Below are 11,908 nucleotides of genomic sequence, written 5' to 3'. Positions count from 1 at the left end.
AAAAAAAAAAAAAAAAAAAAAAAAAAAAAAAAAAAAAAAAAAAAGAATATAATTGGAATGTACAGTAAAAAGGCAGCAAATATTTTCTCCCAATGAATTCCCAGCAAACAAGAACACATGTAAGAAAAACTATCATCAAGATGGATATTTTTTTCCCTCTCTTAACCGTATAATATTCATGAAAACTGAATTTCTTCCAGGTCTTTTTTAATTACCCTTAATGTATAAGAAATGGTCCCTACATTCTAATTTTTCCCGTAAGTGTGAAGTTGGTGATTTTATAAAAAGACCCTGATGAGTTACAATATATTTAAAGTTACACGTTAAAAAATTAGGGCCAGGCGCAGTGGCTCATGCCTGTAATCCCAGCACTTTGGGAGGCCGAAGCGGGCAGATCACGAGGTCAGGAGATCGAGACCATCCTGGCTAACAGGATGAAACCCCGTCTCTACTAAAAATACAAAAAATTAGCCGGGTGTAGTGGCAGGCGTCTGTAGTCCCAGTTACTCGGGAGGCTGAGGCAGGAGAATGGCATGAACCCGGGAGGTGGAGCTTGCAGTGAGCCGAGATGGCGCCACTGCACTCCAGCCTGGGCGACAGAGCGAGACTCAGTCTCAAAAAAAAAAAAAAAAAAAAACTTAGGAAGATCGGTGGGGCATAGTGGCTCACGCCTGTAATCCCAGAACTTTGGGAGGCCAAAGTGGGCGGATCACCTGAAGTCAGAAGTTGGAAACCAGCCTGGCAAACATGGTGAAACCCTGTCTCTACTAAAAATACAAAATTTAGCTGGGCATGGTGGCATGTGCCTGTAGTCTCAGCTAGTTGGGAGGCTGAGGCAGGAGAATCGCTCAAACCCGAGAGGTGGAGGTTGCAATGAGCCGAGATCATATTACTGTACTCCAGCCTGGGTGACAGAGGGAGACTCAGTCTCAAAATAAGGAAGACCACCTTTCCAGTCAACTTTAAGGAGTGTTCATTTTAAAACAGCATTAAAAGTACCAAAATACACAAATACTTTGGGCAAGACTTAAATGCATACTTGATAAAAGCAGGCTGCATGTAATGGCTCATGCCTGTAAGCACAGCACTTTGGGCGGCCAAGTTAGGAGGATCACTAGAGTCCAAGAGTTCATGACCAGCTCAGGCAACAAACAGAGACCCTGTTTTTTTTTTTTTTTTTTTTTTGAGATGTAGTCTTGCTCTGTTGCTAGGCTGGAGTGCAGTAGCACGATCTTGGCTTACTGCAACCTTCACCTCCCGGGTTCAAGCGATTCTCCTGCCTCAGCCTCCCAAGTAGCTGGGACCATAGGTGCGTGCCACTACACTCAGCTAATTTTTGTATTTTTAGTAGAGATGGGGTTTCACCATATCAGCCAGGATGGTCTCGCTCTCTTGACCTCATGATCCACCCGCCTTAGCCTCCCGAAGTATTGCGATTATAGGCGTGAGCCACTGCACCCGGCAAGAGACCCTCTTAAAAAAAAAAAAAAAAAAGGATGGACGCGGTGGCTTGAGACTCCCGTCTCAAAAACAAAAACAAAAACAAAAATAAAAACAGACGGATTTCTATATAAATCTGGCTTTCCAGAGTCTTTGGAAAACCTGAAAGAGGGACGGGCACAGTGGCTCATGCCTGTAATCCAGCACTTTGGGAGGCTGAGGCGGGTGGATCACGCGGTCAGGAGATCGAGACTATCCTGGCTAACACGGTGAAACCCCTGTCTCTACTAAAAATACAAAAAAATTAGCTGGGTGAGGTGGCAGGCGCCTGTAGTCCCAGCAACTTGGGAGGCTGAGGGAGGAGAATGGCGTGAACCTGGGAGGCGGAGCTTGCAGTGGGCTGAGATCGTGCTACTGCACTCCAGCACTCCAGCCTGGGTGACAGAGCAAGACTCTGTCTCAAAAAAGAAAAAAAAAAAAAAAAAAAAAAAAAAGGCCGGGCGCAGTGGCTCAAGCCTGTAATCCCAGCACTTTGGGAGGCCGAGACAGGCGGATCACGAGGTCAGGAGATCAAGACCATCCTGGCTAACATGGTGAAACCCCGTCTCTACTAAAAAATACAAAAAACTAGCCGGGCGAGGTGGCGGGCGCCTGGGTCGCAGCTACTGGGAAGGCTGAGGCAGGAGAATGGCCTAAACCCGGGAGGCGGAGCTTGCAGTGAGCTGAGATCCGGCCACTGCACTCCAGCCTGGGCGACAGAGCGAGATTCTGTCTCAAAAAAAAAAAAAAAAGAAAGAAAGAAAACCTGAAAGATATGGTAACAGCTGAGTAGGAGTGGCATTTACTCTTCAGCTGACCATATCCCCTTCCTGGCTCTCATTTTAATTTCTCATCTGGCTTCTGTAGGTATCTGAGTTTGCAAACCCTACTTACAAGACCTAAGGAGGAAAAGCACAACGTCGGCTGGTCCAGGGAGCCCCAGTGGCTAAGCCCTGGTCCAGCTCTGGGTGTGAGCTAGGCCCCCTCACCTGGAAAGTCAGTGACAGCAGGGTCCGCCAGCCGCCCATAGCGTGCCATTAGTTTGAGCTTGGTCTCCTGTTTTCTGTGTTTCTTGCCCACATAATGTTGTTGAGCCATGACAGGGTCGTTGAAAGTCGCATGGCAGAGGCTGCAGAACTTGTCTGGGTCTATCATCTCTCTATTCTGGTGCAAGGCTAAGGTGGAGGCCACAAGGAAAGGATTTGTAAGGTGTTTCGACAGAGCTGCGGTGAAAGAGTTCAAACAGAAACAATGAAAAAACCCAGAAGGTGCCAGGCTTTTGAGTATGCTGAATAGAAAGGGCTGTGACACCAGTTAATCCCACTTGCAGATGTGGCACTGCCTGTGTGAATCACACACGTGAATGCATAATTGGGAAACCTGCGAAGATTTGAGGGAGCCCAAAGACTGGCTATTTCATTCAGCAACTTTAACTACTGTAAGCCCACAAATCCTGATTTTTCTCATATTCTTAGGAGGCTCTGAACTTCTGCTATCAAGTTGTCAAATTACAATAGACTAGAGATGCATACTTGCACTCTTGCAGGGATACCTCAGCATTTCCCAGAACTTCACAGCAAGTGGGACACAAAGTTTGGGAGTTTTATTCTCATCCTTGAAGTAATACAGTTGCAGAGCTGGGAACCAATGCACAGATACAGAAATTGAGGCTTGAGTTCCTGGAGCTCATACAGGGTCATTTAGAAAAGGTAACCATACTAGGGATGCCTTTTAGGCTACATTGCATATTAACAGGCTGAGCAGAGAGAAAAGAGGACCATTAACATTTAGTTATGTGTTTTGCTCATGCCTGTAATTCCAGGGCTTTGGGAGGCCAAGGCGGGCGGATCACGAGGTCAAGAGATTGAGACCATCCTGGCCAACATGGTGAAACCCCATCTCTCCAAAAAATACAAAAATTAGCTGGGCATGGTGGCATGTGCCTGTAATCCCAGCTACTCGGGAGGCTGAGGTAGGAGAATCACTTCAACCTGGGAGGCGGAGGTTGCAGCGAGCTGAGATCGTGCCATTGTACTCCAATGGCATTGTACTCCAGCCTGGGTGACAAGAGCGAAACTCCATCTCAAGAAAAAAAAAAAGGGCGCGGTGGCTCAAGCCTGTAATCCCAGCACTTTGGGAGGCCGAGACGGGCGGATCACAAGGTCAGGAGATCGAGACCATCCTGGCTAACACGGCGAAACCCCGTCTCTACTAAAAACACAAAAAATTAGCCGGGCGAGGTGGCGGCGCCTGTGGTCCCAGCTACTCGGGAGGCTGAGGCAGGAGAATAGCGGGAACCCGGGAGGCGGAGCTTGCAGTGAGCTGAGATCTGGCCACTGCACTCCAGCCTGGGCGACAGAGCGAGACTCCGTCTCAAAAAAAAAAAAAAAAAAAAAAGAAAAAAAAAAAAATTAGTCATGTGTATTGTATATGTATTTTCTCCTTTGGTCCTCAGAACTACCCCAATGAGGTAGGTATCACTTTGCCACATTATTCAGAAAAACTGAGGCTCAGACGAGTGAAGTGGCTTGCCCAAAGTGACCCAGCTAGTGAGTGAAGCCAGGTCTGTGACCCTAAACCCTATGCTCTCTTTGCTATGCCAGGCTGCCAGAGTGTGGCAAGAAGACCTGAAGGCTATAGCTCTTACTTTCACCTTCAGAAAACATCCCTGATTCTGGCCAATGAATTCAGTTAATCAGAACCTGGTGTAGGCATACCTGTGAGCCTCTTGTGCATCAACATATGGCTGGATGTTGACTGCAGGCTGTGCTGCTGCCTCATAAAGTGGATGCCACAACTCACTAACAAGTCCATGTGGCTGAAATGGTGTCAACCTAGCAACTACTGCTTTAAAAATGTGGGGCCCAGAAGCCCCCACCAGTGGTGGAGGACGGATGGGGCTCAGCAGGACTGAGATGAGATGTCTCAGATGCTCTTCCATACCTTTATCACTTCAACTGGGGAAGTTTTGAGGATTTTGGGCAAGCCAGAAGAAATTTTCTGGCCTTTCCCACAATGGTTTTCCAGTAGAGATGGAATCTCAATTTCTCTGCTTGTTGATTTTGTTTCAGCAAGTCATTAAAAAAGTAATGTACATGTTGTAGAATATCTTATAATATGAGAAAATATTCTGTTTGTGGTGTTAGAGTGTAAAAAAATCAAGTTACAGGCCAGGCACAATGGCTCGTGCCTGTAATCCCAGCACTTTGGGAGGCTGAGGCAGGCAGATGATCTGACTCAGGAGTTCTGAGACCAGCCTGGCTGATCTTGGCTCACTGCAACCACTGCCTCCGAGGTTCAAGCGATTCTCCTGCCTCAGCCTCCCAAGTAGCTGGGATTACAGGCATGTGCCACCATGCCCAGCTAATTTTGTATTTTTAGTAGAGACGGGGTTTCTCCACATTGGTCAGGCTGGTCTCAAAACTCCTGACCTCAGGTGATCCACCCGCCTCAGCCTCCCAAAGTGCTGGAATTACAGGCGTGAGCCACTGCACCCGGCCTACTATCTTCCAACTTTTCTGTAATGAATGTAGATTTTTAACATCAGAAAAGAGATATATAATGGTTGTAAGAGAGAACGGTCATTCTTTGAGATACTGAAGAGAAGCATCAGAGGTGAAAGCGTAAGTTAAGTTTAGAAGAACCATTTAATGTGCATCCAATAAAACGAGGGATATAGAGTCTGTTCCCAGAAAATAAACTGAAATATAATAAAGTGTTCTACAGAGATGTTCACTGTAGTGTTATTTGTAACACTAAAAAGTGGGGGGTGGGGAGATTAAATGTTCAGCATTAGAGGAATGTTAAATGTGGTATGATGCACTCACTAAAAATGCTTATAAAGAATTTTTTAATAACATGGGGAAATACAAATGTCATATTAAATAAAAAACGTATAGAAGGCAATTGTATGGCCAGGTGCAGTAGCTCACACCTGTAATCCTAGCACTTTGGGAGGCAGAGGCAGGTGAATCACCTGAGATTAGGAGTTAGAGATCTGGCTGGCCAACATGATGAAACCCCATCACTACTAATACAAAAATTAGGCAGGGCATGGTGGCTCACGCCTGTAATCCCAGGACTTTGGGAGGCTGAGGCGGGTGGATTACCTGAGATCAGGAGTTTGAGACCAGCCTGACCAACATGGTGAAATTCCATCTCTACTAAAAATACAAAACTGGCCGGGCATGGTGGCTCACATCTGTAATCCCAGCACTTTGGGAGGCCGAGGTGGGTGCATCACCTGAGGTCAGGAGTTCAAGACCAGCCTGCCCAATATGGGGAAACCCCGTCTCCATTAAAAATGCAAAAATTAGCCAGGCGTTGTGGTGGGCGCCTGTAGTCCCAGCTACTCAGGAGGCTGAGTCAAGAGAATTGCTTGAACCCAGAGGGTGGAGGCTGCAGTGAGTCAAGGTTGCACCACTGCACTCCAGCCTGGGCGACAGCAAGACTCCGTCTCAAAAAAAACACAAAAACAACATTAGCCGGGCATGGTGGTGAGCACCTGTAATCCCAGCTACTCGGGAGGCTGAGGCAGGAGAATCGCTTGAACCCGGGGGGCAGAGGTTGCAGTGAGCTGAGATCGCGTCACTTCACTCCAGCCTGGGTAGAGGAGGGAGACTCCATCTCAAAAAAAAACACAAAAAACATAAAAGAAGGCAATTATACACACCATACGGTAAGATCATTGTTTGAGGCCAGGAGTTCAAGAGTAGCCTGAGCAACACAGTGAAACCCCGTCTCTACTAAAAATACAAACATTGGCCAGGCGTGGTGGCACGCGCCTGTAGTCCCAGCTCCTTGGGAGGCTGAGGCAGAATCGCTTGAACCCAGGAGGCAGAGGTTGCACTAAGCCAAGATCGTGCCACTGCACTCCAGCCTGGGTGACAGAGTGAGACACCATCTCAAAATAAATAAATAAATAAATAAAAATAAATTAAAAAAAAAATTTAAAAACCCCACATGTATAATCCATATGTGTATACTGGTATTTTGAAACATCACCAACATATTAACAGTATTTCTCTCTTGGTGGTAGGATTTGGGTGACATTTTAGTTTCTTCTTTGTATCTTTTGCAATTGCTTGAAGTGGAATTATTCATAATGAGTATGCATTGTTTTTATAAAAACATTAAAGTTATTTAAAGTAGTCTATGTTTATATGCACATATACACGGAGCTAACCTAGATATACATAAAACAAATATACACACAGATATACACAGATACACATAACAATAAGATTATAGGAGAAACAGATTATAGGAGAAACCAAAATGTTAACAGTGTTTATCTGTGAATGGTAAAATTACGGGTAACTTTTCTTTCCATTTATCCATGTTTTCCTTATCTCTCACGACATGCTTATATTACTTTTACATTAAAAAGTGTTTAATCTCAGAAATATAGTTATAAAGTCGTGTAATAACATGGAAATGTGCGTAAGCTGTAAAATTAAATGAAAAGTAAGAGCAGGATATAAAGGGTACATGCATTACAATCACAACTATATAAAAACAAAGTATGTGGCAAAAGCTGAACATGAATATGGAAAATAATCTCTTGAATATGAAATTTCAGGGACCAGGCATAATGCAGAGAATTTTCCCATTTGTGGAAAAATAAGTCTGTGACCTTATAGATTTTTTTTTTCTTTTTTTTTTTTTTTTTGAGACAGGGTCTTGCTCTGTCCCCCAGGCTGGTGTACAATGGCACGATCTCGACTCACTGCAACCTCCGGCTCCTGGGTTCAAGCGATTCTCCTGCCTCAGCCTCCCAAGAAGCTGGGACTACAGGCTCGTGCCACCACGCCCAGCTAATTTTTGTTATTTTTAGTAGAGACAGGGTTTCACCATGTTGACCACGCTGGTCTCGAACTCCTGACCTCAAGTGATCCACCCACCTTGGCCTCCCAAAGTGCTAGGATTACAACAGGCATGAGCCACCACGCCCGGCCTATGTCCTGTGTTTTTAATACACATTATTGTATCCTCACAACCGATGAAGTAGATAGTATTATTATCATTGTATAGGTTAGGCAGTTCAGACACAAAAAAGTCATATAAACAGTAACAGTGCCAGGCTTTTAAACCTGGGACTCTGTGACTTCAAAGTCCACATTCTGCTGTTTCATACCATGACGTGGGTGTGATCAAAAGGTGTAATTATGAGTGGCCAGGTGTGGTGGCTCATGCCTGTAATCCCAGCATTCTGGGAGGCCGAGATGGGAGGATCACTTAAGACCAGGAGTTCAAGCCCAGCCTGAGCAATATAGTGAGAAGCCATCTCTATTAAAAAAAAAAAAAAAAAAAGGTTTTGGCCAGTGTGGTGGCTTACGCCTATAATCCTAACATTTTGGGAGGCCGAGGCGGGTGGATCACGAGGTCAGGAGATTGAGACCATCCTGGCTAACATGGTGAAACCCCGTTTCTACTAAAAAATACAAAAAAATTAGCCGGGCATAGTGGTGGGTGCCTGTAGTCCCAGCTATCAGGAAGGCTGAGGCAGGAGAATGGCACGAACCTGGGCAATGAGCCGAGATCACGCCACTGCACGTCAACCTGGGCAACAGAGCGAGACTCTGTCTCAAAAAAAAAAAAAAAAAATTATGAGTGATTTTTCACACTACCTTCAAAGCCTTCCAAAACACTGTTGTCAGTAAACACATAAAGGATAATACTAATAGCGTAGTCTACTTCTTGGTCCAAAATAGAGAAGCAAAAATTATCAAGGAAACAATGAAATAAACATCAAAGAACTTTCACTCTTGACTAATTGCAATTAGCAGAGGTTAAAACCCCAGAAAGTCAGGAGTTAATGAGATGAAAGTGAGGGCTGAGCCTTAGTCATGACAAGATAAAGGGGGCTATTTCAGAAGTCACTGTACTGGGAATGAATTCATGGCAGTTACAGATTGCGGGGCAGTAGTAGCAGCACTGAAGTATTCAGCTTTGAAAGACAAGTCCCTGTCTTGAGGAGAACAGGCAGCTTTTGAGGATTAAAGTGAGTAGGCCATAACCTGAGCATGTGAAAAAGACAAGGATTTAGCTTTCAACTTGGAACATGCAGTAATAAGGGCAGGTGGATGCTGGGATGGAAAAATCTAAGTGAGAGAGGTAGGAGATAGAATGCTCTCATGGTATGCACGGCCTGGAGGACTTTGGCACTCCTGAGTTATAATTATTAGTCAGGACAAAAGCTCAGGCTATAGAGAAAAATCTATAACCAAAGAAAGGGAGGTTAGGTGAGCACAATTCTGAGATTGCATTTCAATGAAACTGGGTCTACTTGGAGATTTTTAAGGGTCCTCAAAAGGAATTCAACCTCAAGTCTGTGGCCCCAGTGAGGATCTCTGTGAGTCCCTGGCAATGGTGCCCTGAGGACAGGAGGGGTCCCACTACAGCACTACTCAGGAAAACCAGTACCTTCCACCTTAGTGGATTGCTGCTTCAGCTTTAAGTTCTTTGCGTGGGTCTTCCCCAGGTAGTGCGACTGGGCCACGACAGGGGAGGAAAAGGTCATGTTACAGATGGGGCAGCACTGGTTCTTGTCTTTGCTTCTGCTGCTCTTCTGGTTGGAAGAAAGAACATAGGTCTGATCATACCACTGCCCCGCCAGAAAACCTTCAATGGTTCCCCACTGCCCATAATAGAATAGGCATTTACGGCCCCCCTCACACATTAACCCCAACCTACTTTCTAGATTCTTCTCCAGCTACTTCGTCCCAGGCTCTACTCACCATCCCCCACTTTATTTTCTGATGCTTCCTTGCTTTGCTTTGGCCATTCCTGCTGTCTAAAATGCTCTTCCTTCCTTTCCTGCTTGGCAGCGTGTCTGCTTAGCCTTGAAGACCCAATTTAAATAAAAGCTTTTCTTCTGGGGGACTTTCTCTCAAAAAAAAAAAAAAATCATTCAGTAAACAACTATCAAGTCCCTTTGTCTGTGTATTCCAGGAAGAATAATTAACCCTGCTCCTCTTCTGTACTCCGAGAGTACATGAAATAGACCTCTGTCCTACCACTTGCCACCCTAAACTGACAGTGTGTCATAGCTTAGGAGACTTTTCTGTGAACTCAAGTGTAACACTGGAACAGGGACTATTTGACTCATTTTTGTTTCCTATCCTTCACACCCCGCTGGAGTCTGGCACACAGTAGATGCTCAGAGTTTGCTGAACAAGTGGACCATTAGGTTGTGGTTTTTTTTTTTTTTTTTTTGAGACAGGGTCTCACTCTGTTGCCCAGACTGGAGTGCAATGGCACGATCCCGGCTCACTGGAACCTCCACCTCCAGGGCTCAAGCAATTCTCCCACCTCACCCCATCAAGTAGCTGGACTACAGGAACACACCACCACATCTGGCTAATTTTTGTATTTTTTGTAGAAATGGGGTTTTACCATGTTGCCTAGGGTGGTCTCAAACTCCTGAGTTCAAGCAATCTGCCCACCTCAGCCACCCAAATTCCTAGGATTACAGGCATGAGCCACTGCACCCAGCCTCCCACTGCATTCTAGTTGCTGATTATGATTAGGCTAGAAAACCGCGTATTTCAAGACTACATAAAGGGATCCCAACATCTCTCTCAGAAAGCCTGATCTCTGAATAGGGTGCAAAGATGTAAAATAAGTTGCCCAGGGTCATAGAGTTGATCTTGCCTTTCTGAATTATAAATTATAAGAAAAGGGCCAGGTGTAGTGGTTCAGACCTGTAATCCTGGTACTTTGGGAGCCTGAGGCAGGAAGATCGCTTGAGACCAGGAATTTGAGACCAGCTTGGGCAACAAAGCGAAACCCTGTCTCTATGAAAAAATTTTTAAAAACTCAGCCAAGTGTCTGGGCGCAGTGGCTCACACTTGTAATCCCAGCACTTTTGGAGGTTGAGGCAGGCAGATCACTTGAGGTCAGGGATTTGAGACCAGCCTGGCCAACCTGGTGAAACCCCATCTCTACTAAAAATACAAAAATTAGCTAGGCGTGGTGGCGCATGCCTGTAGTCCCAGCTACTTGGCAGGCTGAGACAGGAGAATCGCTTGAACCAAGGAGGTGGAGGTTGCAGTGAGCTGAGATCGTGCCACTGCACTCCAGTTAGCCAGGCATGGTGGTGTGTGCCTGCAGTCCTAGCTACTTGGGAGGCTGAAATGGAAAGATCACTTGAGCTTGGGAGGTTGAGGCTGCAGTGAGCCATGATTGCACCACTGCACTCCAGCCTGGGTGACAGAGCCAGGTCCTGTCTCACAAAGAGACAGATAGAGAAATAGATAGAAAGGAGGGAATCCAGGGATAAATAAATAAATAATAAGAAGGGAAACCAGGGGATGAGTCCAGTGAATTTTGAGAAGAGATAAACAAGGACCTTCCTAACCTGTGGCTACTATAATAGGAGGTAGCAGTTTATAGAGTAAACTCTTATTTTTGAGCATCTACTGGGAATTGAAAATTTTACCTCACTATACCTTAAGAAGTAGGAATTATCTTTACGTTATGGGTGAACTTCGCAGAGGTTAAGTGAGTTGGCCAGGTCACCCGACCAGTAAGACACACAGTCAGCTTTGAGCCCTAGTCTGCTCAATTTCTTTTCCCATGACGAGATGGTACTCCTGAGGGGTTGGGGGTTGCTTCAGCATAATGCTCATAATATTTCTGAGCCAAAAAGCACATGTGATCACCTCTAAATCAGAGCAGGCATTTGGAAAGGAGTTACTTCTGCTTATTTATTCAAAACATTCAAGTGCTGAACTTAGTTCTTTTCCCTGGCTCTCGAGAAAGCAAGCAGCCTGGCTTCTTTCCACTTTCTCTTGTCTGGCTCCAATAAACCACTAGGTGGTAATATGTAATATCGGCTCCATTACTGAGTCCCTACTATGTGCCAGGCTCTGAATTGGGTGCTTTTTATAAACCTGCCCTCAATTTTAGTTTCGAAAAATCCTGAAAGGTAGTTGGTATTACCATCCTCATTTTTATACAGGAAGAAACCAAGGCTTTGTGAAGTAACAGACTTGCCCAAGTCACACAACAGGGCCAGGATTTGAAGCCAAGACAGTCTGACTTGCTCACCACACCAACCTGCTGGCTGGCGTCATCAGGAAGCAAGTGGGCTCAATATGGCAGTTGTATTACCTGATCTGAGTCTAGCTTCTTCGTTTCCCCCTTTAATGTCTCCATTCCATGGATTGCTAGGTATCTCTTCACTTTGTTGGCATGTTTTTTGCTCTGCAAAAACCCAGGGAAAAGATCAAAGATAGCCAAATGCTACTTCATACTTAAGGCACTCAAAAACACTTACTAGATTTTCATCTGATTCATCCTCACAAAAAGTTTTGAGGAGGAGGTGAGGGAAGTTTGAGTTCCTGCTCTGTGCAAGGCATTTTACAGCTATCAAATTTAATCTTTTTTTTTTTTTTTTTTTTTTTTTTTTTTTTTTTTTTTTTTT

At 45.0% G+C, this 11,908-nt stretch overlaps 1 protein-coding gene across 10 annotated transcripts in view; it reads right to left on the bottom strand.

Moving 5' to 3' along the window:
- Nucleotides 1-11,908, bottom strand: part of ZNF346 (zinc finger protein 346) — a 66,280-nt gene that overhangs the window by 30,628 nt on the left and 23,744 nt on the right. For 3 of the 10 annotated variants that reach the window (XM_025387575.1, XM_025387574.1, XM_025387572.1), the window contains 3 exons: nucleotides 11,596-11,688; nucleotides 8,905-9,049; nucleotides 2,469-2,654 (listed from right to left, as the gene is read on the bottom strand). The exons of 1 other annotated variant lie outside the window; for it this stretch is intronic. In XM_025387575.1, coding sequence (XP_025243360.1) covers nucleotides 2,469-2,654; nucleotides 8,905-9,049; nucleotides 11,596-11,688 — 424 coding nt within the window. Of the gene's footprint in view, nucleotides 1-2,468; nucleotides 2,703-8,904; nucleotides 9,050-11,595; nucleotides 11,689-11,908 lie in introns of all 10 variants that reach the window. 6 more of the 10 variants (XM_025387580.1, XM_025387578.1, XM_025387571.1 and 3 more) reach the window with 5 other exon arrangements.

This window comes from Theropithecus gelada, chromosome 6 (assembly GCF_003255815.1).
Source record: "Theropithecus gelada isolate Dixy chromosome 6, Tgel_1.0, whole genome shotgun sequence".
Taxonomy (NCBI): Eukaryota; Metazoa; Chordata; class Mammalia; order Primates; family Cercopithecidae; genus Theropithecus; species Theropithecus gelada.
This window is presented reverse-complemented; position numbering and strand designations above follow the sequence as displayed.